The 14,186-nt window shown below is 41.0% G+C and overlaps 1 protein-coding gene across 3 annotated transcripts; it reads left to right on the top strand.

Moving 5' to 3' along the window:
- The first annotated feature begins 287 nt into the window (after positions 1 to 287).
- Positions 288 to 9,640, top strand: tbx2a (T-box transcription factor 2a). Of its 3 annotated transcripts, XM_042093024.1 has the most exons (9): positions 288 to 982; positions 1,779 to 2,655; positions 3,241 to 3,508; positions 4,646 to 4,792; positions 5,511 to 5,587; positions 5,787 to 5,956; positions 7,085 to 7,677; positions 8,114 to 8,494; positions 8,634 to 9,640. In XM_042093024.1, the coding sequence occupies exons 2-9, from the start codon at positions 2,294 to 2,296 to the stop codon at positions 8,652 to 8,654; spliced, it is 2,019 nt and encodes a 672-aa protein (XP_041948958.1). In that variant the 5' UTR covers positions 288 to 982; positions 1,779 to 2,293; the 3' UTR covers positions 8,655 to 9,640. The 3 variants fall into 3 exon arrangements, with proteins under 3 accessions (XP_041948958.1, XP_041948957.1, XP_041948956.1); XM_042093023.1 differs by having other exon boundaries at positions 5,799 to 5,956; positions 8,114 to 9,640; XM_042093022.1 differs by having other exon boundaries at positions 289 to 982; positions 8,114 to 9,640.
- Positions 9,641 to 14,186: the final 4,546 nt, after the last annotated feature.

Below are 14,186 nucleotides of genomic sequence, written 5' to 3'. Positions count from 1 at the left end.
TTCAAGACAAAGGAAGTCGCTTGTGATATGAATATACCAATCTATCGCATAGGCTACTGATTCTTAGATCAGAGATTAGGCTACATTTGTGGAAAGCCTTAAATACTTAAAATGCACAGCAAAACAAATATCGCGTTATCTGCAGTGAAGCTCAGTTACAGTTATGTCATAAAAGTTACCTTTAGATAGTAATTACGAGGCCAAACTTAATTAAAACTTATGAGAAACAATATTCCATTCAAAACACCGTTTATGCTACACATAAACTACCCCCATGGGCCATAACGTTTTAAAGAATGCCGAAGACATATTTTTCCGCGTTCTAAATTTGGCGCCATATAAGGACAAGAAATAGGTCAACTCAAGCTAATTTAATGCTTGGACTAACCTATCCTTATTCTAACCCGCAGCCCCTTAAGAATAAGTAAAGTTTGTTTGCGAAAATAAGTCACCTTTAGCCGCCCGAAAAATAATAGTCTAAAACTGGACTCCACCTGTAGCTTTTCAGGCACTCGTGACAGGATTGGAGCGCTGCTTGAGGATTTTTGGGGTAAATAAGATGTGACAGGAGTAGTGTCTTAATGTGGGACTCAAGCAGACTGGCGCCAAGCGTTCTTTCACAAACGCAGTCCCACTTAATCAAGGATCTGCGGACCCCCTTAAAGGTACACGCAACAATGCTCCAAGCTGGTTGCACAATGCCACCACCAGTCGCCAGATTAGACTGTTGCAGGGGCTGTACATGTAAATGTGGCTGAATTTATTCTGTCCGTAACATTCTGAGTCATCAGAGTAAGATTAACTTTGGGCTACGTGAAGGCATGTCTGGCAACAAACTAGCAGTCAAGCATCATTTCTTTGGTTGTGTCTAACATATCGGAAGGTACAATTTAAGCAATGCAATGCGGAAAACAAACAGCAACCTAAGGCTATGGTTGAGGTGATGACGTTATGAAGCAAAGTGAAACAAGATTACAAAGAGGTAAGACATCTCTTCGCAAAGATTCCGACTGTATTTGTAATGCATTGAACTTTTTTTGAGAGTTACTACTTCTCAGTATACGGCGCTGACCTTGCGTAGCCAATATAGGCTACTTTGTATTCGCAGGTTTTGTCAATTGCTTTTTCCGATCGCGCAAGATTCTTAATCTTAGAAGTTTTGACAATTTACGCCAAGTAATTTTCAACGGCGTGTTAATAGATCAATTTAACTCTGTGCTTGTAGCCTACACCTTATTTTCCCCCAAAACATAAGCTCTTCATATCGCCCATGTATTATTAGCCTATTCACAAAAAGAAGATTCCAAACGAAATTAGGCATGGATGCATTATCTGTCATTTTCATAGAATTAGATTAGTAAGATTTGCATTTGACTTTATTCCCACAGCTTTCGTGTACCGTTTTACTGGAACTCGTAGTTAACATAAAACAGACGAAGCACTCGCAAAATATTGCAAAATATTATTGCCCCTAAAGCCTCGCTATCTCACTGCTAAATAAAATTGCACGTCAAATTTGTGTGAGCATGTAAAAGATGTAGCATATCATACTTAATGACCGGGAAAGATTCGGACGCTGATCCACTATAGAGCTTGGTAGCCTACCACGGGGAAGCTGAGAACAGGCAGACGAAGCGCTCGCCTCCCCGGCCTTGCACTGAAAACTGTAGTCTGTCTCGAGTTCGGGGGTGGGGTTTCTCGATCTTTAGTTTGTCATTGGTTAATATTTTATTCTGTTGACATGTTTTCTTACTGCTAATGCTTCCGACACCTTCTAGCCCCCCTTCCCCATCTTGGCTGGATCTGTCAAAACCACGCCTATGGAACTCTACAATTGGTCCAGAAAGCGTAAAATCGGCAATCAAGGAGGGATGCTTCATTAGTGTGTGGAAACAGAGGGGGAGGAATATGCGAGACAGTCACTGTGGCGAGGCAACAGGACCTAGAGCTTATAAACTGTGCTCAATTTGTATGCCTTTTTCTTCAAGAGTTTTTTATTTTTTGGTTTGACGGAACCTGAGAAGAAGAGGATCCTTGGTTATACTTTGAAAGCGCGAACACTGTCTTTTGGAAGGATATTATCTCTACTTCGTCGGAGCATCGGCACTGGGAATAGCCTACCAGATTATTTCCCTCTGCAGTCACGGGGCAGTGTGTGGCTTTCGCTGTCGACTTCGGGCTCACACTTTCTGCCAATAGCGACAACTGAACATTTCCTCTGAGCTGAAGGCTTTGTGGGTCAACGTATAGCCTAAGAATATAATATTTCATATCGATATTTTTGGATGCACCGATGAGAGATCCAGTTTACACGGGGACTAACATGGCTTATCACCCTTTCCACGCTCACCGGGCGGCTGACTTCCCCATGTCAGCCTTTCTTGCCGCTGCTCAGCCGTCTTTTTTCCCGTCACTGGCGCTGCCTCACGGTGCCCTGACGAAGCCACTATCGGACCATGCTCTCTCTGGGGCGGCGGAGGCTGGATTGCACGCTGCGTTGGGGCATCACCACCAGGCGGCCCATCTTCGGTCTCTAAAGAGCTTGGAACCGGAGGAAGACGTAGAGGATGATCCAAAAGTTATCTTAGAGTCAAAGGATCTGTGGGATCAGTTTCACAAAATTGGCACTGAAATGGTCATAACAAAGTCAGGAAGGTAAATGTTACGTTTTATGTATTTTGCTGTGTTTACCTCCTCGAAAACAAACAAGACTAGAGACCCAACGGAGCATTAAGACTGAATGCTTTTTCTATAATCATATTTATTTAACTTAGTCAAGGCTTGTGTTGAATTGCTTTATTTGTGTTAAAGAATTGGAGGCCTATTGCAGCTTAATTTTCAGCTTTCAATCAGGCTAATCTGGCTTTTACGGAAGGTTATAGTCTATCAAAATATTGCAAAATATTCAGAATCGCTGTAAAATGTTTTTAAAATTTGAAAAGGGATAACTCTTGAGCTATAAGCCGTTTTGCCTACGATAACACAATGTCATAATGAATGTATGCTGCAACAGATTTGTCCCTTGTTGTGAACGGGTTATAGGCTACTATTTTAACCTGGGGTTTACCTGAGTTTAGGTCAGGGTTTTTAATCCTATGGGGAATCATGTCAGATGCTTTGAGATTAAAAATGATTTAAATCCAAATTAAATTAGTGACCATCATGATGATTTAGGCTACTATATCAGTAGGCTATGTGTAAAATGGAGGATACGATGCCCTTGTTCTGTGTCTGTTACAGGAGAATGTTTCCGGCCTTCAAAGTTCGGGTAAATGGCCTAGATAAAAAAGCAAAGTATATCCTCTTGATGGATATAGTTGCCGCCGATGACTGTCGATACAAATTTCACAATTCCCGCTGGATGGTTGCTGGAAAAGCCGATCCGGAGATGCCCAAGCGAATGTACATCCATCCAGACAGTCCTGCTACGGGCGAGCAATGGATGGCTAAGCCTGTTACTTTCCATAAACTCAAGCTGACGAACAATATATCGGATAAACATGGATTCGTAAGTTATTCTCACTTTCCATCACATTTGTGAAATATTTGTGGGGAAACCACGAGTGCTGTATCATTCTAGAAGAAGCACCCAGCGTCATTTTTGAGAGATCTGAGACTTTACTTTGAATCTACGAGGGATAGGGTTGAATAAAATAAATTACCGTGTAGGCCTACATTATTGCGATAATGTAAATGAAGAAAGGTTTTGACGCCAGAGGAAAAACTCTGAAACAGAATAGGCTTACCCAAGGCATGATCTTTAGTTGGATCGCGTTTTGTTTCTCCATTTTTAGGTTTGATTGAGAGTCAGAACCCTGCTAGGCCCATTTGTACTGACTAATGGTAATGGACATTTGTTTTACTGCTTGGCTGTTTCCTTGAGTGTTTGGTTAAGGACAAAAAGAAAAGCGACATTTAATAGATTCGGGGCAGAGAGGGAGACAGGGTCAAGGAGAGGGGCAGACTCGCAGTCTGGCTTGTATTGAATTTGTAGGTCTCTTAAGTCGACCTTTGACGTCTTGATGTTGGATCTCCTCAGAGTGGGCGTCGAAATGTCGAAAACACAAGAGGGATATGCGTGGTTGTCTAAAGTGTTTTGCTGTCTGTCCCTCAAGGATAGTTTGGAAGGAAATCAGTTTTAAAAACAAATACATGTTGGTAGGAGGAAAGCTCATTCTGCCTGTTGAACAAGCTATGTAGATTGTTAGAGTTTCATTGAGTATTGTATTAATAGTGAAATAAAATAATTGATTGGCAAAAGTGGTGATGTAGGCCTACCCATCTTTTTGTAAATTAGAGTTAGGCTATATAATACGCATTTATTTTGCTATCGCCAATACACTTCAATACTGTACTCTTGCATGTATGAACAAAATAATTATTATCAACATATTTTTGAAGATGTAAATGGAAACAGTCTAATAAGATACTACTAGTTTGTAGGCCTATGTGAGAGAAAGTTTATCTGTGTGTGTGTGTGTGTGTGTGTGTGTGTGTGTGTGTGTGTGTGTGTGTGTGTGAGAGAGATAATAAAAAAAAGTTCTAACTCCTACATACACCTTGAGACAATAATAATAATAGTAATAGTAATAATATTAATAACAACAATAACAATGATATTAATGATAAACTTGCCTGTCCACAGACTATACTGAATTCCATGCACAAATACCAACCCCGGTTTCACATCGTCAGAGCCAATGATATTTTGAAGCTTCCATACAGCACCTTTAGGACTTATCTTTTCCCAGAGACGGATTTCATTGGCGTCACTGCATATCAAAATGACAAGGTAAGGCTGGCAACTATAGGCATACAGTATATTAATGGGTACATGTATTCTAAGATACTTTGCTTAATTGTACACATTTTATCAGGCTGTTGGTGTAGGCCTGTAAAGGCAAATGTAGGCTATGTCATGATTTTTTCCTTTACTAGATTTTTCTACTAATGGCATACACTTAATGGGCAAATTATATCTAAAAGGTTATTGTAGAAACAGTCTTCTATCATTTTATTTCGATATTTTAAGATAATTATGATTTGGATATGCTTTTCGAAATTTGTTGACACTGAAATGTTTACAAAAGTGTTTTCAAAGTTTACGGTCAAAAGTCACAATTGATTAGAATGTTTCTTCCCAGTCTAGCAATCACCATGGCTGTGCAAAATGTTGCAATCCACATAGACTACAGACTTTATGCATTTCTGTGATGCAATCGTTCATCATTAGCCTAAGTTAGTATTTTTGATTAGCAGGGCTTATTTGACATTTGGGTAAATAGGCCTAATTCTTTCAGCGAAAACTTAACTGAAAATCTGTGTAAATGTCAACGCTCTGAAAAAAAAACAAAATAGACTCCCTTAGTTTATGTTAACGGTGGCAGCTACTTAAAGGCTGTTTCTGGACTAGGCCTATTTAGTTTACTGTAACTGAATGATTACTGGGAAATATGTTCACAGTCTACTGGAATGTACTGAGATAGTCCACATATGTTTCATCCCTCCAGATCACTCAGTTAAAAATTGATCACAACCCGTTCGCGAAAGGATTCAGGGACACGGGTAATGGGCGGAGAGAAAAAAGGTACTGCCTTTTTAATCTGATTTTCGTAATTATTTACTTATTTTACAGTGAGCTAAATGCTATTTTCTAGATATGTTAATAATTTCTCGTGATGGTAAGCCTATGTTTTTGGGTGCGTTTAGGAAACTACCATTTGTGCAGTGTGGCTAGTTGTTACGTTGTTGGACTGCTATCTTGAATATTCCTGCTCATTTTGCAGGAAACAATTAAGCCTTCCTTCGCTGCGCATGTACGAGGAGCAGTGCAAAGTGGACCGAGATGGAGGAGACTCAGATGCGTCCTCTTGCGAACCATCGACTGGGAGAGACTCCGTTCACTCCCCGCTTGGGAACGTTACCAGTCCACTTAAATTGATCAGGAACAGTCGAGGTAGGCCCATTATTTTGTCACAAAATACTAAAGGAGAAAAATCTGTGTTGCTGTACAAAGAGTGGTCTTGTCAGAGGCCAAAAAGCACCATCAGGGATAGTTTGCGCCTAGTGATAGTTGGCATGTTAGCTGAAGAGTAGGCTGGCTATAATCCCTTCACTCAGAACAAAAGCGAGAGTAGAATGCCACTGGAATCCATGAGCGAAGGTTTATCCTCAGCTCGCCATCTCGCTTGTAATATTAACAGGCCTGAACATGCATAATGTATAATCCGTTGTCGATATGATGGAGGGAATTACACAAGAAGTAGGCAGGAGCTCATTTGCCGGGTTAGAATCTGCAGCATGGAAACTGAAGCTAAACCTCTCGAATGGCTTGGATGTTTTAGTAGCCCATGCCCATCTTTCTGGTTTGTTTTCCATTACATGTAGGAATAGCCTAGTGTGTTTGCCATAACAAAAAATGTCACAATTGTTCTTGAATTACTAGAGAATGGATGCAGTTTGTTTTTGCACATTTTAATATATTTGTTGTTGGTGGTAGCCTATACCTGACAAAATGAAACTAGAAGTCGCATAATGCAGGATTGGGATCTGTGTGTGTGTGTATGTTTGTGTGTATGTATGTGGGAAAAAACATCAATTAACTTTTCATTGGGCTGCTTTGGGAAGAGTAGGTGTACATCCTTCTCTTATCACTAACTGAGTATCTCGTCAAGCAAAAAGGTTAAAAAAAGCAAAGCAAAAAGGTTATGACCTTTAGTTTACGGAACACATCAAAATGGCCACGTTGAGCATGTATTCCATTTGTAATGTTCGCTTGATGTGAATAAATTAGTTCCATTGTGCATGTACTTGTAATGTTGATCTGCACTAAGGTTATTTGGAAAAATAGATATTATTGCAAAGTTATGAAAATCCACCATTGTATCGCTACCACATATTAAGTAGAGCTACATTTAGAAATATATGATGTAAATGAACATTCGGTTCATTACTTAGGGAATAATTTCCCCCAAAAAAATACTGTTCACAAAGCAATAATGATCTGCCTGTTAACTAAAAGATATATTCTGTATTGTGATTATTAGCTAACCTGAAGTTTTCCGTGATGGTATTTTTTTTACAGATGACAAAACCTGCACTGAAAGCGACCAAGAACTTGACCACCAGGAGGACAGGTCCAGCCCTGGCCCTGCCTCCCCGTCATCTTTCAGCCCGCTCTGCGAGGACAGGGCGAAAGACAGGACCAGCGTGGACAAGAGGAGTGACAGCCTGGACTCCAGGAAAGACTCTTCAGACTCCATTTTCAGCATCAGGAACCTCGAGAAGAGCAAGGGAGACTCAGCGAGTCGGAAAGACTCCGAGGCCTCCAAGAAGGACACGGAGTGCTCGGGCATGAGCGGGATCAAGGAGGGCTACTCTCCGCTCATGGTGCAGACAGAGAGTCCGTCGCACTTCAGTGCGAGTCACCTGCAGAGTCTGGCCCTGTCCGGCCTGCACGGCCAGCATTTTTTTAATCCGTTGAGCGGTGGACAGCCGCTGTTATTTCACCCGGGACAGTTCGCCATGGCCCCGGGGGCCTTCTCCACCATGGGGATGGGACACTTTCTGGCCTCTATGTCTGGAGCTGGAGGCATGGAGAATGGAGGTCTGTCCTCTCAAAGTGCCAGCGCAAGTGCTTTCCCTTACCACTTAACCCAGCACATGCTGACGTCTCAGGTAAACACACGTACTTTTTCATTTTGTGGGCTGCTGCTTTGTGTGTTGTGATAATGCTGCGATATGCGTAGACCTCAGTTTGTCAGGGGCAATGTTGTATCATAAAGTTTGATAGAGAATAGATAGCCCACTTGAAACAATAGTTAGTCTAAGATATTATACATATAGATATTACTGTTAGTAATAGTCTTACATAGTCTAACATATTAACCTATTAATATTGGCCCTTTTGCTCTAAAATCTTGTGCATTATATAAAAATGCCTTTGACTTGGAACTGAGCACCAGAATTATCATTAAGATGGCATGGCACTTGAAGTAGAAAACAGACATGTTTTCATAGATATGTTTAACCTTGTGTTCTTGTTAACCAACTACTGGGTAATTGTTCTGGTCATCTGTGACTAACTGAAAGGGGGTTTGTGTTGTGTTTGCAGGGTATTTCGATGCCTCCCTTCGGGGGCCTGCTCCCGTACCCCTACACCTACATGGCCGCGGCAGCAGCAGCAGCCTCCGCACTGCCCTCTGGTGGCGGCGCCTCTTCCCTCGGCAGGAGCGCTTTCCTGGGCAGCTCGCGGCCGCGCCTGCGCTTCAACCCCTACCAGATCCCTATGTCCATCCCGCAGAGTGGCCTGCTCTCTGCTGCCGGCTATCCGAGCGGTATGAACACGGAGTCCGAGTCCTCCGTGTCGGCCAGCCGGGAGGCGAGCCCGGTGTCGGAGCACCACAGCTCCAAGTCCACAGCCGGTCAGAGGACTGGCTCTCCTAAAGCCACTGTGAAGGATTCTATGAACGACTTGCAAAACATACAGAGGCTGGTGAGTGGGCTTGAAAGGAAGAAGGAGGCTGCGTCATCATCGGGCAGAGAGTCCCCGAAATGATGACGTGCATCATCTTCAGACACTTCACCATGATACATTCTCATGAACACCCATGTTTGTTTGTACTCGTGTGCAGCAGTCAAGCAAGAACCGTTGACATAGAGCAGAGAGTTCTTTTGTCAGATGTTGGACGTATATCCAGATGATGTATGCAGGAGGTCACAATTCCCTTCATAGTTGGTAGAAAGAAACCGGATGATCCCATAATGCCTTTGTCTGTCATAAGTGATGGCAGGTTATGGTGTAATTCCTGTGAGCCTGTTTGGTGAAATGAGCCAATGGCAGGCATCCACTGACTAAGGAAAGTCATCTGAGAAAGAAGGTTGTGTAGAAGGAGGTCTACGACTATGTGTTATCCCAACATACAGTAGCTACATCCAAATATGCATGGTAAAAGGGATGGGAGAGCTGAGATCAGCATGATAGATTCTGGATATTTTGCTGGTTAGCTGTGTGTGTTGTGTGTGTGTGTGTGTGTGTGTGTGTGTGTGTGTGTGTGTGTGTGTGTGTGTGTGTGTGTGTCTGTGTCTGTGTGTCTGTCTGTGTGTGACCTTTGTTTTTTATTATTATTTATGTTAATGAAAGTAAGATATTGTTGTAAATATGTTCAATGCATTGAAGGACATAGTCTTAATTTATTTAAAGTTGTACATGGATGTGTAAATATTGTTAGGTTTTAATTTGTTACATTTATATAAATATATTACCTTTTACATGACAATATACTGTAAATGAATACTAATTAGTGCTTGGTGGTTTGAAACGAATGTGTTTGGGTATTTGTGATGCATTGCTGTTACGTTTGCCAGACCTGTGAAGGAAAGGATCGCCATCACAACTTTGTCCAGCTTTCATTATGTTTCCTTTTTTACATAATAAAACATTTGCGTTGCTATATAGACCATTTTTGAGACAGTGATGCAATATAGGCAGGGAAAACTCAGGTTTCTTTTTAATCTGGCATGTGTGACATTTACAATTTTCAGAAGAACTCAAATTTGCCTCTTGTGCTGGATGTTCGGGTAAATGGATTTTATTTTTTCTTGAATTCTCTCTATTTCAATAAAAAGAATGTGTTGTTAATTGCTTTTCTGTTGTTCACTTTCTTTATGACACCCCCCCAACTGTAATCAGCCATTTACTGTCATTTCATTTAGGCTAGAAAATGGGACATGCATTAGCCTATGAAAATAGGTTGCATTTATCAGCTGATTTAAATTGAAAACCACTCGTTATATCAATTAAAAATAGGCCAATAATTTCCCTACATGTATTATTTAATACAGAGAATGGCAACAAAATATACTTTTTATTTCGACAAATATAAAGGTACAAATCTTAAAAATACTTGATAGAAACCGAAATGATTACCCTGATAGATGTGTGGCTCTCTCTAAAGCTTCTGTTTTATAGAGCGTGTGGTGTGGAGGCAAATTTTGGGCATTTGCCTGGCAAATGAGATAGGCTGGTATTTGTTAATTTTATATCTATTCATTCTCACCAAGCATAGACCGATCCTCAATGGGCAGAAGAAAGTGTCGTCACTTCACTCCGTTTTACGTTACTAGGCCTATAGAGACGTTTGCCGTTAGGGTAGGCCTATTTAACAGAACAGAACCATAGACTGTTGCGCCCTCCACCGTTGTCATTTTATATGTTTTAGCAACAGTTTTTATATCGAAACTGACGTTTAAAAATAAAGGTTACTGACAGTTTCCCAGAAATCGGCATTGTGTGCCATGGCCTATCGATAGCCTATTCGATTCGGTAAGAAAACAACGCAGAAATAGAAACAGTTACAACACAAGTCTAAACCTTGTCTAGAGAGGTTAAAAGAATGTTTGCATGTCTACTTATGAGATGAAATTCACAGGTTGAAAATTTCTGGTGTAACCTACAAAATCCTGTCCTGAGAATGACAATACCGTTCCATTACCTATATGTTTGTTTCTGTAGGCTATTAGGCTACAAACGGAATATGTTGTCTGTCTTGGTTTTCAAATAGGCTACAAACTGAAAATGACAAATGACAGTGTGTGCTGACAAAATATCATAGGAAAATATGAATATATAATAATAATAATAATAATAATAATAATAATAATAATAATAATAACATATAATAAATATTATTTATAATGCAGTATTTTTTATGTTTTGGGAATTGTGGTATTGGACACTATAAGTGGGACAGTGGCAATTCCTGCATTTTATTTTGGAAATGTTTAGTGATAAATGTTTTAGATTCAGTTTCCTTTTCACTTTGGACCGGATGGATCTGTTTGCTTATATTTAGAGGGAGAATAGCAATCTATGGTATTTATAGACACGATTGTGTTCAGCTAGGAACTTTTATCGCCCTGCTTGTCACTGCATTACAATAACCTATTTCCTTTGTACTTTCTATGGCCTTAAACTCCTTGACTTCGGTCATAGAGGACAGAAATAGACCAGGCTACAGAATATCAAACACTTATATCGGTCATTGTTACCAGACAGACAACAAAGCCTATATTTCTACAGGTTTTTCATTGCAAGTGGGCCTAGGTCTATATTGGTATATGGATTTATTTATTCTCTTTCTATCTCTCTGTCTCCCTCTATCTCTCTCTCTCTATTTGTGTGTGTGTGTGTGTGTGAGGGTGTGGGTGTGTTTGTGTGTGCATGTGTGATGAGTGAGAAGAAAGTGGGGAGGTGGGAGTAGAGGGAGAGTGAGCAAGAGACAATGAAAGACAGAGAGAGGGAGAGAGAGAGAGAGAAGGAGAGAGAGTTGAGAAAAATGTCACTGTCACAGTGAAGGGGTTAAGCACCATGGCAGGGAATTTTCGCAGGGACCAAAGTTGGGGACGCCTCATAACTTGAGCACCAGACAGTCCTTTGTCCAGGAACCGGCGCCTGTCGCCTGCCTGCCGGCCACTCGGCCTCCACACACCCGTGCACAAAGGCCTGCCACGATCGGGAGGGCCACAGCTCCCAATTAGAGCGTCCCTCTCGCCTCTATTCTTCTGTGCCCTCTCCACTGATAATCACTAAACTCATTTTATTAAGAGGCCATTGTTGCATTTTGTTATGTCCAATTAACAGAGCGAAATTCCCGACCTTACTCTTGACGAGAGAGGGGAAAAAAAAAATCTTTGTCCAAAACAATTAGTCAATGACTGATCAATCGGCTCCTGTGGTAACCCTTACTCTCCCTCCAAAAAAAAAGAAAAAAAAACTTTACTTTTTACTTTACCGCAGGCCATGTATAGTCTCACTGGATGATTTAAGATTTCATGTTGGTAATTCTTAAATGAAAAATTGTTATGAGGGTTATAGTTATGTCATCTGACTAGGAACAATGATTTTTTTTGCTGAGTTTTTCACCGAGTTTCAGGTCTTTCTTGTGTCCACTGTCTCACTGGATTGCTTGCAGATTATATTTTATGAGGTTATGGATTTTACAGTGGCTCGTGCCCTACAACAAAAAGTTATTTAAACAATAATGTGTGATGTTAGTGTTTTTTTGTTTGTTTGTTTGTTTGTTTGTTTGTTATTTTAAGTTGACATGATTTTTGAAAAACTTTCCCTTAGCATTTACCACATTCAGTGGAATCCTGGCTTGTTTGAACCATTGCTATCATTTCTACTGGTGGTGCCATGCTTCATATAAGTTCAAGGATTAGCCTTCACAACTGTCAAAATATGAGTCAGTTACACCAAGGGTACATGTAGCACTCAGATTGTGACTCGACCAGCATTTCAGACAGGAGATAAGGGTCTGTTGTGCTTCATGCTTCTTGCGTGCTGTTGGCCGAGACACAGGCTCCAGCCCCACCTACAGCCTGGAGACGACAGAGACTAGGGTGAGAAACCATTGAGCACTAGAGTGGAGACAGATCTCCTCACAGAGATAAACCCAGCCAGGAAGCCAACAGGCCCCGAAAATAGAACAGGGGGGCCGTCCTGCAACCAAGACGTGTAAACTGAACTGAACAAAGAACTCTGTTGGAGGTGAAACACATGATTCTATGAAAGAAAGAAAAAAAATGACCATGTCCATAATTTATTGGCTTGTGAAGTGCCATTGCTGTTGAGCTCTATTTGATGTGTACCACACAGTGCAGCCTGTAATACAAGCTGGGTAAACTAGATGCAGATATGATGGGGTTCTGCACCACAGATGAATACAGCATCACAGTGCAGTTCTTTATCAAGTTCCTGTGGTTGGCATAGTGGTTACTGTGGTTACTAGCAGTCCAGTGAGATGTCGCCCTCTTCTGGGAATAAAACAAACAAATCTCAGAAATAGACAAAAAATATTTTTAGCCTCTTGTTTGTATTTCAGGTATGAAGTAGCCCCTGGTTTTGATTTTAGTTTCATTGCTGCCATCCATTGTAGCCAGAAATACTGGGTGTCGCAGGTATAAATTGTGAGTGTCTAACCAATAAACATATGGCAGACAAGACCCTGTTACATCTGCCCTAGGCAGCGAAAGACCTGAGACAGTTTCATGTCCCTGCATGAGCTTTTAAGATAACAGATAACCCAGACTATCCCTGTGTCTATGGTCCTGAAGGACAGTGAAGAATATGTGCAGGGACGTCATTGCTGTGTACACACAGACCACCCTCATGTCTGCATACTTGTTTTCTTATTATTGTGCTAAATTGTTTATCAAATGCAATGCCTGTTTACTTATTTTTGTCCGTTTCCAATAGCACAATCGCTAATGGATGTCAATAGGAATGTTCGAAAGTTCTGCTGCCTCATTTAACCAAGTTGTTGTCATCCTTATACTCTCAGGAGTTACATGCCTGGAAGATAACAGCAAGATGTTTGTGTTAAAAAAAGACAGTAAATTATAGTTCATCTCCTGCAAAGTTTGGTGAATGGTCTCACATGAGGTGGGTGCCCAATAATAGGCTCTCCAGATTGGATTCCAATTGGTGACAGGGATGGATTACTGCACGGGCCTACCGGGCCCAGGCCCCAAGGGGTCAGGGGGCCCTGAAGCCCAAGCCTTTGCATGGAATCATTACCTCAATATCAACAAATCAGGATGTAGACTATGAATCTGATTGAATTTAGTATTGGCCATCCCCAAAATGCACCAGAATACAGGAAATCACATCAAACAAATTAAACATTTTCTGGGGGAGGACACCCAACCCCCCCCTCCCACATATACGACAATAAATGGGGGGCCCAAAAGATCATAATCCGCCCATGATTGGTGAGGCCATATCTTTCTAAACGCATAGTTCCTTGTATGCCATAAAAAGTTTAAAACATGTCGTTGCAAAAACAAATTCATACCAGATTTTTTAGAAACATACAGAATCCATGACATGATGACTTGGTGCTGTGAAACAGTCGTTCTCATGAAACCTGAGGAGACTTCCAGTCTCTCTGAGGATACATATCAATGAAAAGTTCCTCAAACACCACACAGAAAAAACATGACTGCAGAGAACTGAGGACTGGATGTCCTCAGTTGTACATCATGCCTCTCTGTGAAACCTCTCAAAGGTATTTGTCATGTAACGTTAACTGGGGATTTATATGTCCACATGTTTACTAAGTGTATAAGATGTGAAAGAATAGTTTTATGACCCAAGTGACAACAATAAACACTGTTTAACTAAG

The sequence above is a fragment of the Alosa sapidissima genome, chromosome 5 (assembly GCF_018492685.1).
Source record: "Alosa sapidissima isolate fAloSap1 chromosome 5, fAloSap1.pri, whole genome shotgun sequence".
Lineage (NCBI taxonomy): Eukaryota > Metazoa > Chordata > Actinopteri > Clupeiformes > Clupeidae > Alosa > Alosa sapidissima.
This window is presented reverse-complemented; position numbering and strand designations above follow the sequence as displayed.

Bases quoted from the DNA above. Each gene is read 5' to 3' on its own strand.
- tbx2a (XM_042093022.1), top strand. From the start codon at position 2,294: ATGAGAGATCCAGTTTACACGGGGACTAACATGGCTTATCACCCTTTC. The intron at 3,509-4,645 runs GTAAGTTATTCT...GCCTGTCCACAG, and splicing joins TATCGGATAAACATGGATTC to ACTATACTGAATTCCATGCA. The intron at 7,678-8,113 runs GTAAACACACGT...TTGTGTTTGCAG, and splicing joins AGCACATGCTGACGTCTCAG to GGTATTTCGATGCCTCCCTT.